We start from the raw sequence: 15,979 nt of genomic DNA, 5'->3' as shown, positions 1-15,979 counted from the left end.
CAGCGTTACACAGCGAGATGACTGCGGAGAGGAACCCACCTGCCCCTCAGCACTGCAAAGCCGAAGCTTAGGAGTTCTGCTTTTAGCCTTGGATCATACTAGTGCCTAAAATTACCCTTTAAAGCTGCCCTTCTCTTTGGAGGTGCATTTTCAGCAGGGACACAGCGAGCAGAGAAAGGTTAAAACAGCTGAATGAGCGTAGTCCTAAGAAAGCAGAACGAGCAGCAGATACTTTGAGAGCTGCGTTGCATGGGTGTCGTTCTTGGGAATGACGTGTCGGGTTGTGAAGTATGCAAACCGGGGAGAAAAATCAGGGAAAGTACCTGGTGGGTCTGAATAATGTATTAGGAACAGGGTGTGATGGTTGAGAGGAGACAGATGGATAAAATCCTAAGATCAAAACGGTATGATTCATCAAGCAACTGTGTATATTTTGGGATTTTGGTCATGAAAGATTTAAAACTGGATTTCTTGTATATGAAATGGACTATAAAGGCAGGGGTGCTTACAAGCACTTAACTCTTGCCGTAGGACTCGCTGATGTTACGGGGTGAAATGGAACGGTGGTGGCTGATTTGGTCCTCCAGTACCTTGTGAACGGGGAGGGATTGGTCTTGTAGTATGTCAGGGCACCCAGGAACAGCAAACTGTCTCCAGCAGCACCGAGAATTCAAATGACCATCTTTCCTTTCTCTAGGCAATTGACAGCATTCACCAAGTGGGTGTATACTGCCTTGCTCTTGTGCCAGCCAATACATTGCCAAAAACTCCGCTGGGAGGGATCCATATCTCTCAAACGAAACAGCACTTTCTGGAGGGCTCGCTGCATCCCTGCAACATCCTCATGTGCCCGCACACGTGTGTGACCAACTTGCCAAAACCCAGGCAGAAACAACCAGGTAACGTGAACCCCTTTTGTTTAATGTTACTACGCCGAAGTTCACGCAGACCTAGGAAGCTCTGTGACGCCTCCCACGCCGAGTGTCCTCCTTGCTGGGGACCAGAGCTTGCCTTGTGACCTGTGGCTGGGGTGTGTTTGAGGCCTCTCTTTGCGTGTGGCAGGCAGGAATTTTGATTCCTACCTTTGAACTCGTTGGGATTCTTCCTGCCGATGAATAGGAGACTAGCGATGCCTTCTGAACTCTGGCAGTGCGGTTTCGTTGCCTCTTCTTGCATCCCCATGCCCAGGAGCAGTGGGATCCTACAGAAGATCTTTGTCCCTTTCCTTTCCTGCAGATGGCAGTTCTAGGCCAGCTGCTTCCCATTTGCATTAAAAAAAATCCGGATTTTATGTGCCTGTTCTGTATCAACAGGCGTTGGCCCTGCCTCTGTGATGGTGGGGAACCTGGTCGCTGGGAAGCGTATTGCTCAAGCCTCTGGAAGAGATCTCGGTCAAATAGAAGACAACGACTTAGTCAAAAAGGTAAATCAGTATTTGCCAACAACTGGAGAATGGGAAAGAACTTACCCTGCAGCTGAAGGCAAAGCAGACCTGCCTCTGAAGGAGGAGGCTCGTATTTAATTCTGCCGTTTTGTTTTCAGCACCAGTTCCTGACGGAGGTGTTACAGTGGAGAGCTCAAGCAACTCCTGACCACCCACTCTTCCTTTTATTAAATGCCAAGGTACAGTCAGTGCTGAGCTGCTGCTTTTTGAAGGTCCACGGCATGTTACTGGGCGCAAGTTTGAGACGGTTAAATATCTTTTGCCCGCACCGTTGTCCTCTTTAGTCCCTCTGTTGGATTTTGCCCGTAGATCTGTAACTTAAAACTCAAACCTCTAGGTCACTTCATCTAAATGACTGTCCGTGGTTCAATGCTTCATTTTAAAACTGAGCGTGTTTGTAGGTCCCACTGGTTCCTGTAGCCTTTAATGGTGTATCCCTGTTGAGTATATTCTGGCAAGGTTCTGGTGCGAGAAGACTTGAACTGACTCCCCGGAAGGTAGAATTTTCTAGAGCAGATCTAACTCCGTCTCTTCTTGGTACTGTAGTGGATAAACAGCTCACTGAATGCCAACAGCCTATAGGTATAGATAACTAGTAGCTATAGACTGACACTAGCAAGCAAGGTTTGTTGGGTTTGGTTGTTGTTGTGTGTTTGGTTTTTTTGCAGCCGCCGTTTTACTGACACGTGTGTTGTGCCAGGCCCTGTTTAGAGCATTTTTGTCTCCTTTCAAGGGAACCACTGTGTGCACAGCCACCTGCCTTCAGCTGCACAAAAAAGCTGAGAGAATTGCATCAGTTCTGTGTGACAGAGGACATCTCAATGCAGGAGACAATGTGGTGCTTCTTTATCCTCCTGGTAAGCGCGTTTTAATAATGATGCCATCCCGCTGTGGAAATGCAGCGTGGTCTTCCTTCAAAAATCTCATTGAGATCTGGAAATCTAGGAGAGATCACGGAAATAGTGATACCTTAGGGACTGCAGAACTGGCTGATCTAGTCTTGACTCCGGAGAGGGCTGTCCTAACGTCTTGCAGCTGCAGTATCAGGACTCAAAACTGTTTCTTTAGAGTTTTGGAAAAGCCAATGTGTACGTTCTCCTTCAGGCTGTATCTTGCCACGTCATCAAAGGCTTCTGTGGGTATCAAAGATTCTCTGGTATGATATATTCACCGCAAGGTTGTTAGAAACTTGGGACCGCACTGCGTGTGCTGGAGAACGGTGCTGGTCACCCCTCCGGAGACTCCTCAGCCCTGGGCTACTCAGATCTCGTTTGTCTGAAGCCACGTTGCCGGTTGGCAGCTTTTCATCCCAGGAAAAGCAGGTCGTTTGCTGGGAGAAACAGCAGGGTGGCTTCTGACAGAGACTGCTGTCGTCACCGTCGGCTGTGTGGAAAAGGGGGTGCTTCCTCTGGGACGGGGGGTGCTTTTTCTACAGCAGCGGGCGGTGCAGCTGTGCCTGCTGTGGCTGAGAGCACACGGCTTTATCACTCCGCGTGTGTAGGAGGCTCACCGCTAGCAAGAGGTGTCTCTGCTCTGTACTTCTTGCCCTGCCAGACGATTCTTTTTGTCCTGACTGACTTTTGAGTCGTTTGACACGTGTGATGTTCTTTTCCTGTAAGGCAGAAATGGTTTTCTGTCTGGTCAGTCTTCCTCTGCTTTCCCAGTCCCCTATCCCAAGCTTTCTGAGCTTCCTTGCTGTGCTGCCCACAGCGTTTGGACTGCTTACATCGCACATCTGCGGATGTGACTGGTGTATAAACCTTCTTCTAACGGAAATCGTAACCGATGCTTGGAGGAAAAGTCCTTGGGGGAGAGGCTGGTGTCACCAGGGTGTCCGTCCACCAGTGTCCCACACTACAGCCTGTCGTGTCCTTGCAGGCATTGAGCTAATCACCGCGTTCTATGGCTGTTTGTATGCTGGCTGCATCCCCGTGACCGTGAGACCACCTCATGCTCAGAGCCTCACTGCTACTCTGCCCACTGTGCGAATGATCGTGGAAGTGAGTAACGGGGCCGGCGCCGCGAGCGTGGCTGGAGCGCTCTGGTTTCGGCTGCTCGGGCTCCAGTGGTTAACCCAGCTGTCCCAGTTCCCCTGCTGGTTGTGTGACAGCAGTGACCGAAGCGCATCTTACAACAGGACAGTGGTTTTGTTCATAAAACGCGAGACAGAACCACCTTTCCTTACGCAGCAAGGGTTGCTAGAAAACAGGTGGTTTCTGAGAGATACTAATTTGTTGTTACCACCTAAAATATCACACTGTTACTGCTGGGCAAGTGCAAATCCTGCTATTAGTTATTTTCCAAGCCCAGTAACCAGGAAAGGACCGTGGGGGAGAAAGGTAGATGGAGACTCTATAATGTTCTCACCTGCTTTAAAGGTCCTGGCGTGATTGGTGTTTCAGCCTGCACATGGGGCTTTAGTGAAGGAAGAGTAGAGCAGAGTGTTGGAAAAGGCAAAGAAATTCATGCAGGTTTGCTGAGGGACCTGGCTACAGATGGTAGAATGCACTCTCTGAAATGAAAACATCAAATCTCGCAATGGCAGTGCCATTGGGACGTGCTTTTGTCTGTCTTTTTGTTAGTAAATATTTCTCTTTTTAGGTGAGCAAAGCTGCCTGTATTCTCACAACCCAGACCTTAATGAGACTGCTGAAATCCAGAGAGGCGGCTGCTGCCGTAGACGTGAAAACCTGGCCGACCATCATCGACACAGGTGCTGTCCGGGGGCTGAAAGACTTTCTGAAGTTCTCTGTAGGGGTTACCACCGACTTCCAGAGGGACTGTCCCCGTTTCAGATGCTAACCGGATGGCTCTTAACGATTTGTTCGAATATTTAGATAAACTGTCCGAGGTAGAAGCTAGGTCTGACTTTGTTTACTAACATCTCTTCTGGTTTGTCGAGCTATGCATGGAAAATAGTTTTCCTGAAAAGCCATGTTGCAGACGACTGTTCATTTCATTAAGAGCCCGTTAGTCTTTTCTCCCTTTTCTTGAGAATAAATAATTTTCTGCATGGGAACTTTGGCGAGAGCCTTGCCTATCCCAGTCTGTCTCTTTTGGAAAGAGAATTAACAGAAAGCCTTCTCAGACATCTCTGGCTTTTTGAAAGTGATGTTCTCCTTTCAAATACCAGTTCAGTAATCAAAAATCAACCACGTTTGTTCCTTTCTTGTACAGATGACTTGCCCAGGAAGCGGCTGTCTCAGATCTATAAGCCACCTACGCCTGAAATGTTAGCATATCTAGATTTTAGTGTCTCCACAACGGGCATGCTTACAGGAGTAAAGGTAAGGTAAAATGGTTGTAGGACATGGGGGTGTTGGTGTTTTGCTCGTGGCTGATTATCTGGGCTACCTCTCCCCTTGACCTCCACCAAAGTTGGCTCTTGTGGCCAATAAAGCCCCGGATTTGCTGCAGCCAGTGCAGTGCGACTTCGTGCTGAAGAAATTCCGCCCCGTAGGAAGATGAAGACGGGTCTGTACAGTGGGCACTGGGAATCCTGCCGCCGCCTCCCACGGGAGAGCTGCCTGTTAGGACAGCCCTGAGCTGTGAGCTGTTGCTTGGCCCCACCAAGAGCAGGACGGGAGTGCGGTTGACGAGAGATGAGGACAAGAAACTAAAAAAAAAAAAAAAAAACCAAAACAAAACCTAAAGCTTTTCAGCAGCAGCCGTTGGTATCACTGCTCGTGGTTCGCAGCGCTCTGCAGCAGCTATGGAAGATAAGGGAACGCAAAACTTTGTAAACTAAGTGTCATGAAGGCAAAACCTGTCTTTAATCTTACCTACCTGTCTTGATGAAGTCCTGCTTTGATGTCCCTGGATGTCAGCAGTTTCTGTCTCTGGTGTTGCAGATGTCCCACGCGGCAGTGAGCGGCCTTTGCAGGGCAATCAAGCTTCAGTGTGAGCTCTACTCCTCGCGGCAGATTGCGATTTGTCTTGACCCCTATTGTGGACTAGGTTTTGTGCTCTGGTGCCTTTGCAGGTAGGACTTTTTGAGGGGGAAAAAGCAAGAGATAACCCTTGGCTGGTTATAAATGGGAAATGGCAGTCCACATCTTTTTATCTGGTGTAATTACCGACAAATATGTTGATGTTACCAAAATGAGTAATTTACAGTAAGGGGCGATTTTGTCTTTGAACTGACAATAATACGTTCCCTTTTCCTGCAGATTAGCAAGATGTTATCCTATGATTATGTGTATTTGTGCTGCCAAATACTACTGGCTCTGGAGTGTTTCTCTTGCCTTTCTTCCTTGATTATATGTTGCAGTAAGGGAGCCTTCATTCCTAAACTGCGTGGATGAGCCAGTTCTCTTCCTTCACTTTGACAGTGTGCGCGCACATTTGTGTGCGTATAAATTGTTATTCTTGTACACGAGGTTGTATTTTTAAAAGGATGTTGCTGCAGAAGGTGGGCCTTGGAGCTATTATCAGTTTGCCTCCGATGCAATCCCACGACCCGCTTTTGGTCTAGCGGGGAAGTAGCATGAAAATACAGTAAATATTAATTTAAAGCTAACTGCACGCCACACACAAATGTTTTCTTCCTTGCTGTTCTTCACAGTGTGTATTCTGGACACCAGTCAATTTTAATTCCTCCTATGGAGCTGGAATCCAATCTTTTTCTCTGGTTATCTACTGTCAGCCAGTATAAAATAAGGGACACTTTCTGTTCCTACTCAGTCATGGAACTGTGCACAAAGGGACTTGGAAACCAAGTTGAAATGTTGAAGGTAAGAAAACGCTTTCCTGAACGTGACGTTCGATAAATGAAGGAAACTGCAGCAGCAGAGTGATGCAATTGTTAAACACAACAGTTTTCCTGTGGCACAGCTTTCCGGTCCACAGTTTACTCAAAAAGCAAAAGCAACAAAAAAAAAAAACCCCTGTTTGCAGCCCCAGGAAATTGGGAGGTTTGGAAGGGAGCAGGGTGGGTGTATTGCGGCGTAGGTAGCACCTTGCCAGTGTCAGAGGCTGCTGGGCAAACCCTGAGGAGAGGACGCCAGCAGCGGAGTGCGATGCAGAAGAATTGCTTATATAACAGTCTGCAGTGGAGGCTCAGACCAGCACATGATGTAAAGCACGCGTGTTAGGCGATTTGCTAAATAGAGGTGTTTTCACCTTGGAGATGAGAGGAAGGGGGAGGAAAAAAAAAAAAAGCTGCCTCAAATGCTCGAGGTGGCTTTTGGCACAGGGTTTACCGAAATAGCACGCTCCGTCTGGGAGAGATGGGGGATCAGTCTTGTTCTGAAGGTGTCTGCCTCGGGGTGACCGGCTCGCAGCGTCGTACACCGGTTCCAACAGCTGGCTGCTGCTCTTCAGGGCATTCGTGATCGCGTCTGAAAATAATAATGGATCCTGCTCCTAGTTTTGTTGAAAACTCAGTGTGATCCCAGTAAATGACTTTACTCTCACTTGGTTTGATTTCCATCTATATAAATAGTGAACAACAGATGTAATCTTAGCTGAAAAGCACTGCAGAAGCATGTGATGCTCCGTGCAGTAGCAGAGGAAGCAGCACTGTTTGTGCATATTTTCTTCTAGCAGTATTTCTAGGCGCTGGTCAGACACGTTTTCCAATTAGAAGCTGAAAAAGAGGAAATGACTTGAACACAAGAACCGCGTTTGTCCCGCATTTCCCGAGTCATTTCCAGGGATAAAGACCAAATGTCCCTTCTTGGGAGGGGACAGACCTTGGTGCAGTGTGGCAGAAGCAATGAACACATTCAGTCCTTTGCACGTATTTGTGGGTTTGTTTTGGTTTTTTTTCCCAGGCACGAGGAATTAATCTGTCCTGTGTCCGGACTTGTGTGGTAGTCGCAGAGGAACGGCCACGGGTTTCTCTCACTCATTCCTTCTCCAAACTCTTCAAAGACATCGGCCTGTCGTCCCGTGCTGTAAGCACCACCTTCGGATCCAGGGTCAACGTTGCGATCTGTTTACAGGTAACGCCACAGCGGATTTCCAGATCCAGTTGTGTTCTGATCGGCAAACGTAGGAATCCGCAGAGCCTTCTGCCCAGCCCAGCATCTGTGCAGGGAACAGCTGGCGCAAGATTGAAGCAGCTTCTCTTTGTGTTCAGCTGCCAGATTCTATCACAGATGCTCAAAACAGCTGAAATGTGACATTAGAGAAGTGTTTATTTCCGTGTAAACAATGACTAGTTGCCCCAGGGCTGATAGCTGGGAGTGCTTGGGCTGCCTCCATAGCAGCTCGTGTCCCTGCGTCCCCGCACTCGCGCTCCTCATGTCCCTGCGTCCCCGCACTCGCGCTCCTCGCGTCCCACATTCCTGCTCCTCAGCTCCGGGGGGGAAAACAGTTTACTGAAGTGTTTCCCTTAGTGCAGCTGCAAAGGTGGGGAAATGTGAATGTATGAATTTTGCTGCCAGTAGGAAACCCCTGGAAATGTTTGTGAGCTCAGGCAGAAGCTGACTTCTGGAAGTAGATTAATTATTTTTAAAAATGTTAACTCTTCAGGGAACATCTGGGCCCGATCCCACCACGGTGTATGTAGATCTGAAATCCTTGAGACATGACAGGTACAGTAAGTTTACTTAAATTTATTTACTAAGTGCATATAAAATGTCCTCGTGGTACTGAGCTATCGCACCTCTCAGTGATTTCAGCTCTCTTCCTTTTTTCTTTTCTCTCTTTTTTTTTTTTTTTTTCCTTTTTTTTCCCCTGACAATGTTTTCTTTCCCTTCAGAGTACGTCTGGTGGAAAGGGGAGCTCCACAAAGCCTGCTGCTCTCGGAATCCGGGAAGGTAACGTCACACCATCACCTAGAGGCGTGGCACGCGGGCTCTGCTGACCACGCGTCCCTCCCTGCGCCCCTTACGATGTCGCTGTGTGGCTGGGAAAGGTGGTCTCGTGGCACGAGACGCGCTGACCGCTGGTCACGCTGTTCCTCTGGGAAGTTGGTTGGATTTAGAATAAAGTGTCTGTTGATGCAGGAGCACGTGTCGCTTGGAACACTCGAGAGAGTTGGTTCTGTTTATAGAAAACCGCGCCAGAAGTGCCTGCTGTCGTACCCGTGACATCGGCACGCGTTGGAGACTTACTGTCACTCCTTTCTCTAAATGGATGAACAAAAACGTGTCTCCCTGTAGTTTTGAATCCCGAATTCTCCAAAGCCAAGGTCTAGTAACGTTGGCAGGCTTAGAACACCTTACCTACGTGGCTCTTGAGTCACGAACTACATTCGTACTGTTGGTGTTACCCCAGTGTACGTCTCCTAGCCTGTTTTACACCTGGTTGTAATTTCTAGGGGTGAAATCGTGCCTTTCCGGAGGTAAACGAACAACCTGTGTATTCTAGTTGCGTGTGATGATAACTTGTACGTGGATTACACCTTTTTTTCTTGTGATCTGTAGATTTTACCTGGAGTCAAAGTCATCATTGTTAACCCAGAGACGAAAGGGCCTCTTGGAGATTCTCATCTTGGGGAGGTAAGCGCGGGTTTTGCTCTTTGCGTAGCTGCTTGAGCTCCGTTCTCTCCACTCGATTATGTAAGTTGCTGGGTGATACTTGGTGATACTTAAAAATACTTAATTTTTAAGCTGAATTACTGCTGGAGTGTTTAGAGTTGGGGGGTGTTATTTTACTGTCAGATTTAAAGAAAAAGAAAAGCCTACGAGAAAGGCAGGCTTGTTCCACCCTAAATCTTGCAGAACTGGCTTCCAAATAATCTCATTTACATTTTGCTTTCCTTCTCTTGATTACATGCCACTATATTTGATCTGTGTTGATTCTTATCAGTTTTCAGATTGCAAGTTATAAAAATCTATAAAAATCCGCAGTTTATTTACTCATTTCATCCTCAGCTCGCAGTTGTTCGGGGAGTAGGTCTGCAAACCAGGTTTTGAAGGCCCTGCAGGGTGTTTGGAGGTGTTAGCTAAATGCAAAGCGTTTGTTTTTTTTTTTTGGAATCCGGAAAATCTCAGCTAAACCATAACAAGAAGGTTCTCTTTTTAACACCTCCTTCATTTTAAGACTCGACAGATCCTCAGGTTTTACGGATCTGACTGGTTTTTCCCCTTCCTGTGCAGATTTGGGTCAACAGCCCGCACACGGCCAGTGGCTACTACACCATTTATGACAACGAAACCCTTCAAGCCGATCATTTCAACACTCGTCTGAGCTTTGGTGATGCTGCTCAGACCCTCTGGGCTCGGACTGGGTACCTCGGGTTTGTTCGTCGGACAGAGCTCACAGCTGCCAGCGGAGGTATGGCAGAAATTAATTTGTCTTTATCGTTTAAATGAAGATGAAGAGTTTTCTTTCGTGCTAGTCGGCGAATCAATCCTGACGCCCGTGTCTGGATACAAGCGGCGCTTTTGTCGTATCTAAATTCCCTTTATTTTGCCATTTTCTGTTTTCATAGTAGGCACACCCTTCATTTCCCATCTCTCCTCTCCAGAGCGCCACGATGCCCTATATGTTGTGGGAGCCCTGGATGAAACTTTGGAACTGAGGGGGCTGCGCTACCATCCGATTGATATCGAGACTTCTGTATCTCGAACGCACAGAAGCATCGCTGAATGGTAAAACAGCCGTGAAAAATGAATCCGTCCTAACCTAGCTGAAACGTAGCAACGATCATGCAAAGATACAGGGTTTCATAGCCAAAAAAAAAAAGTGAATTCAAATACTTCTCTTTTTTTTTTTTTTAATGTTACCATCAGCAAGTCATGCACCTCGTTTCCCATCTGTAGATCGGAATAATACTGGGCTGACTCACTCGATGTTTTCTCACAAGCTTGAATTCAAAATAGAAAGGATGATTTCCTGCTTTGGGGTGTAAAGAGCCGTTTATATTTGAGTCAGAAAACAGCGTTTAGTTCCTATGTCACACCGGGTGGGACTGAGGTGTGTTTGAACCAACCTTTGACACGTCAGGACCGGGATTTTTTGGAGTTGGGTGGCTTGGAAGCGCAGCCCAAAGCAGGTGGCAGACTCCATCTAAGGAGAAAGAATTGTAAACTTTAGATCTTCGTGAAAATAACCAGAATTTCTGTTTGTTTTTGGTTTTGTTTGTTGGGGTTTGAACTTGCAGTGCTGTATTCACGTGGACCAACTTGCTGGTGGTGGTCGTGGAGCTGTGCGGCTGCGAACAGGAAGCCCTGGATTTGGTTCCTCTGGTTACAAACGTGGTCCTGGAAGAACATTACCTGATCGTGGGAGTGGTGGTGGTGGTGGATCCTGGAGTTATTCCCATCAATTCCAGAGGAGAGAAACAACGCATGCATCTCCGCGACAGTTTCCTAGCTGATCAGTTAGACCCCATCTACGTCGCCTATAACATGTAACGTGGATGGGGGAAGCGACGCTGAGAAGCTCGGCGGGACCACGACACGACGAAGGGTGGCTGTAGAAACGAAGCTGGTGAAAATTACTAATACTTGAGATAAAGTTTGAGATTGCTGCCATGTTCCCTGCATTTCATCCTGTGGTGTTAAGCTGGTTGTCGACTACCAACAGACAAAAGGCAACGTGGTAGACAATGGAAAACGTTTGTAACAGTTTACTGAACTATTAGCTTTATAGAAAATGCAAAGTTGACAAGTGTGTGAGCTACAAAATTCCTAAGGCCTTTACAGTAGTGTTACTTTTTTTTCATCCGTTGTACATATTTGTATTTTTATCTAATACTGGTTTAGGATTCTATAAGGGGAGGGTTTATTTAGTTAAGATAATAAACTATTAAGAAAAGGGTCATCAAGAGTTCTGCAGTTCCCTGCTATCTAATGTACTTTGCATCTGTACTGTAGCTGTTCGTTCCATGGGATCACACAACTTATTTAAAATTGTGCCATGACCAAATCAATAACTTACGGAATCTAAGAGTTACTTATTCATATAGATATTTCTTGAATTTAAAAAGAATTTTGCCTATATTTTAAATATGTAAATATTATTATACATAATTCACTTAGATAGAAGATTAACTTGGATAACGATGACAGCTGAAGGTAGAAATTTTTAAGGACAAGTGACTTTTGTGGTCCTTAGCAGAATTACGTTTGGTTTAGACAACTAATGCGAGAGACACGCATCTTCCACGAGTTTTCTTATTTCCGTCTGTCGTCTTTTATTGCTGGCCAGAAGTTCGTCATAGCATGTAGAAACCTGTGATTTGAAGGCACATCTTGGCAAAAAGAGGCTGAATTTAAAGAGGGACGTGGAATTGGGTTGAAATTGCAGTGCTAGTCCGAAAACGCTCGGCGGAAACGATGCACCTGAGCGACAGCCTCTGCCCCCATCCTCCGTGCCACCTCGTGCGTAAAGGACCAAAGAATCCTTTAGATTGACGCGGTGAAATTCGCCGTTGGTGCAATTCTGTCGTCGCGCTGTTGGGTTCCCTCTAGGTAGAGCGAGAAACGTGGTAAATAGGCTTCGGGTTTCCTCCAGGCATTCGCTAGAAAGAGCGAAATAACTCTGGGGTGTAAGTTGAAGGCGGCTTTTTTTTAGCAGGAGGAGGCACAAAAATGAGACGGAACAATTCCGGTAAACACGTCGTTAGATCACTTTGTGACAATTAATCTCTCGGCCTTCAAAATCCTGCGTCGGTTTTCAACGTTAGGAAAAGTAAAGAAACAGAAGCCCTCGAGCAGCAGGTATAAGCTCTTACTGTCAGGAAACGATCGCACACTGGGCTGAGGGAGAGGTGGTGTTTAATTTTGACTCCAAATTACCTTTCTTTCGTCTAATACTTAATAATTATCTTCTAAACCCAATTACATTCCCAGGGGTGTTCAGAAAATAGGATTCAGGAAGCAATGAGAGCTGACACCAGATCCTGCAACAGGGTTTTTTTGGGAGTCAGATGTGGTATACAGTGTAAATAAACTCGTTGCCATGTTCCAGATTACCTCATTCCGAGTTTTTAGGCAGTTTTTTTAAAAGGTTTATAACACGAACTCTGACGATCCTGCAGCAGTTACGGGAGCAGAACCCGGCGTCCCTGTAAGCGCACCCCAGTTTTCCTTGGAAAAGTCCTGATGCGCTCCCAGGAGCGTTAAAAATCAAGATAAAAAGTTGCGGATGATATTTTTGAAGACTGTTTGGTTGGGGAATATTTAGAAAGCGCAAGTTGTTACGGCAAGCTGAGACTCGAGCGTGCTTTGGTGGCAGGTTTTTGGAATGGTTTCTCTCGGGCCGCTTCCTAAGGTGTGTCCTAAACCCCCGGCGCCTCCAGTCCTTCCTGTATTTATTCCTTGTTACAAACTGGCCGCGGAGGGAGGGAGGGAGGTGGCAGGTGTAACTGTAACTACCCCAGCTGGTACTGCACCTCCTTCAGGGTGTAAAGTGCACGCAGGTTGTTCCCCCTTCGTGTTACTACATGTGATGTGTAACGCCGTTGTTGGCGTTACCTGGCGCAGCGAGGGGACTTGCCGTACGGCTTCGCTTCGTTCTTGCCCATCTCAGAAACTATTCTGAGGGTCTTCAGCTTTTTCTTACTCCAAGCTTCGGATAAATTGTTTCAACAAATACTTTATTTATCCATGGCAATGGATTTTCAGTACAATTCCAGGATTGTCTTTTATTTTGACTTGCCATTGTTTCAACAAATACTTTATTTATCCATGGAAGTGGATTTTCAGTACAATTCCAGGATTGTCTTTTATTTTGACTTGCCATTTCTTCCAGAAATAAAAAATGCACGTATTGATTCGGTGGAAGATTCCCAGTATGTGGTAGATTGATGTTCTGAAATGGCATTTTTGAATGACATACTGGATTCTTTTGATTATTTTTCTTTTTCTCCTTGGTGCTTTTTTTATTATTATTATTTGGATAGGTATTGATAGCTTCCTCTTACCATTTGGGGGTTTATCCTGCAAGTTTACTGCGTTACTCTTAATCTTTCTTCTGGCATGTTCCATTTCTCTGTGTCGGAGAACTGTAAGTAATCCCGTAGAATGAGAGCACATTCCGTTCTCCATCGCCAGTAAGCGACACGCAGCAGCTGGCCGGTTCCGACTTTATGGAATGCTGTTTGGCGCGGGGAAAAGCGATGTCCTGGAGAGGAGGAAGCGCGGAGCCGTGGGTTTGGAAACCCCGGGTCCTGACTCCGGCCCCGCTGATGACTTGCCACAAGGCCTTCCACAGGTCACTTCACTCCTTCAGTTTCTTCCTCTGTGGAGGAGGATCTTACTTAATCCTTACAACATCCCTGTGAGGTAACTAACTGTACAGCACTAAGTGCTACCTATTTTTCATTGCTAGCCTCTTTGAGGTTGGGCTCAGTTGTTCTTCCTAACGGATAAGCAATGGTTTGGTTGTCGCGGGAAGGCTCCCGAAGGATGTGACCGGTTTTGCTTGGCGACGGTCGCTGGGTTTCTTTTTTCCATACGAGAGCAAAACTCAAAAGACTTGAGGGAATGGGCAGGGCTGTCGCGTGGTGGGGTTCGGAGTCGGGCGCGTTGCCGTAAGCGTCGACTCGAGCGTCGAGTCCCACGCAGCAGACTCTCCGCGCCAGGTTGACTTTGCGGCTGAGGCAGTGGCAGGAGGCAAAATTATTTTCCTACTGTTGTCCCATCAGATTCCAAGCTAACAGCTGTGGTGCGAGTTAAAAAGAAAACAACAACAAACTTAGGAATTCTTAACGCTTTGAACTAAAATATTTTGTATGTCTTACTGTTGATGAATAGTCCCTAAGCAAAATATGTGGGTACAGATAATTTCAAGTCCTGTTTTGTTAAAAATTTGCACTGCATTTCTGATTTAAATAAATGTAATTAAGATGTGTCATACTAACTGTCCTAAAACTAAGATTGTAAAAACGAGATAAATTTTAACCCTAGGTGCAGTTTTTCCTTAATTTCTGTCAACCTATCTACCATTGTCAAATTCAGACTACAGCGTTCTGTAATTATGTATAAAGTTTTTATTTATTTAAAATTAGATTAGATATACATTTTTAAATTTAACACCTGGCTGGACAGTGTTCCATTAACGCATTGATTGTGTTTCCTTTGTCTTGTGTTAATAAATATTGATGCCTGATTGCTCGCCGAGTTCTTCATCTGCTGTTTCTTCGAAGGACTTTTTATTTTTCTTTCTTTTTAAAGGAAGCGGCGGCGGGTTAGCGTTTAGCGCGGTGAAGGGGAGAAGTTTAAGTGTTGTTGCAAGCGTGTTGGGTCGCTTTATCTGGAAATATTTGAGACCTGAGGCTGCAGAGGGCTGAGCGCCAGAGCCCGTCTCCCACCTCCGGCAGCTTTCCTGTAACTGCGCTCGCTCGCCGGTGAGGAACCAGCTGCAGTTTTAAGCACGACCTACCTCTATTTAAGATTTTCCTGTAGTATTATATATTTTTTATTCCAGCTCTGGTCAGGGTTCAGGATTGGGACTCGCGTTTGGAATTCAAAGAGGGATGTACAGGCTCCTACGTTCCTGGCCAGACATGAGGGGCTCCGTCCTCCAGAGGAGGATCAGCTCCGTCAGGGAATGAAAACTGGTGGCGTTTGGGATTCAGCACTGGATGGTCTCTGCTGCCCCAAACTAACCGCGCAGATTTTATGAAGATTGAATTTAAATATTCGTTAATGTTAAGGTATAGTTCAGTACCGCTGAGGGTGGAATTAATACTAGTCTAACACCAGCTGCTGTCTGTGCGTGTGCCTACTATCGGTTGTACATTTCTGGGTAAGACTAGATGTAGACACATTATTTCCTACAAATGATGAGTAGCAATTTTACCGTGGTTTCTTTTGAAAATATTTCATTTTTAGTAAACCTTCATTAAATCACTTTAAATAATTTGTTTAATATAGGGAAAACCTCTTTAAAAAAAACAACAAATCACCAGCTACCTAACTTTGAATTGTTACATTAACCAAGTAAATTGAAATAGCCAACAAATCCTTCCATTAATACATTTAGAACTGAGTGATGGGATTTCACAGCTGAAGATTCTCATTCTGGCTGTCGCAGCTCCCGCCCCAGCGCCTTCTCCAGCGCTGTAACTTCACACAGCAGCAGCGTAATCCTGACTCCATAGGTAAAAATTTCCATAATTCTCCAGAGGAGAAACCTGGAGAATGTTGGAGCTTTTCAGGAGTAGCTGTGGAAGGTTTTGTCAGGGGAGCAGCAAGTGTAGGCAGGAGTTACTGCAAATAAATCACCTGCTAATGATTAGTTTGGCTTTCTAGAGCGAATTGGGGAACGAAGCGGAGCCAGGGAGACTTCAGGGCAGTAAAACTAAAAGAAAATGTTGAAAACCACCACTGAACTAACCTAAGTGTGCTATGTAGCAGCGAGGAACAAAGCCTGTTGCCCTCAAGCTTTGCTCGGAACCCTTCGTACTGCGGTATTTTATGGTTTGGACAGCAGGAGATGTCGAAACCCAGGGGCAGGTTCCCCACTCGGGTGGGTGTTTTAATGGAAGCGCCCAATTTCCTTGCGGCGCTCCCCAGCGGTGCTGCAGCGGCTGTGAGGGGCTGGCACCCCTCGCGGGCAGCTCATTACCGTCTCATTTGGAGAAAAAAATTAATTTGCCGCCCCGGAGGGGGGAGGGGGGGGCTGAGGCCGGAC

At 46.3% G+C, this 15,979-nt stretch overlaps 1 protein-coding gene across 4 annotated transcripts in view; it reads left to right on the top strand.

The window, feature by feature from the left end:
- Nucleotides 1-14,452, top strand: part of DIP2B (disco interacting protein 2 homolog B) — a 73,346-nt gene extending 58,894 nt beyond the window's left edge. For 3 of the 4 annotated variants that reach the window (XM_040581227.1, XM_040581226.1, XM_040581224.1), the window contains 16 exons: nucleotides 698-899; nucleotides 1,314-1,423; nucleotides 1,543-1,623; nucleotides 2,178-2,301; nucleotides 3,323-3,444; nucleotides 4,046-4,157; nucleotides 4,622-4,731; nucleotides 5,296-5,426; nucleotides 6,009-6,177; nucleotides 7,219-7,389; nucleotides 7,922-7,983; nucleotides 8,151-8,208; nucleotides 8,818-8,892; nucleotides 9,493-9,670; nucleotides 9,864-9,987; nucleotides 10,500-14,452. In XM_040581227.1, the coding sequence (XP_040437161.1) occupies nucleotides 698-899; nucleotides 1,314-1,423; nucleotides 1,543-1,623; nucleotides 2,178-2,301; nucleotides 3,323-3,444; nucleotides 4,046-4,157; nucleotides 4,622-4,731; nucleotides 5,296-5,426; nucleotides 6,009-6,177; nucleotides 7,219-7,389; nucleotides 7,922-7,983; nucleotides 8,151-8,208; nucleotides 8,818-8,892; nucleotides 9,493-9,670; nucleotides 9,864-9,987; nucleotides 10,500-10,752 (2,082 nt within the window). In that variant the 3' untranslated portion in view covers nucleotides 10,753-14,452. The other variant, XM_040581228.1, reaches the window with a different exon arrangement.
- The last annotated feature ends 1,527 nt before the right edge of the window (nucleotides 14,453-15,979 follow it).

This window comes from Falco naumanni, assembly GCF_017639655.2.
Source record: "Falco naumanni isolate bFalNau1 chromosome 20 unlocalized genomic scaffold, bFalNau1.pat SUPER_20_unloc_2, whole genome shotgun sequence".
Classification (NCBI taxonomy): Eukaryota; Metazoa; Chordata; class Aves; order Falconiformes; family Falconidae; genus Falco; species Falco naumanni.
The sequence above is the reverse complement of the archived record's forward strand: the minus strand, read 5'-3'. Positions and strand labels throughout refer to the sequence as shown.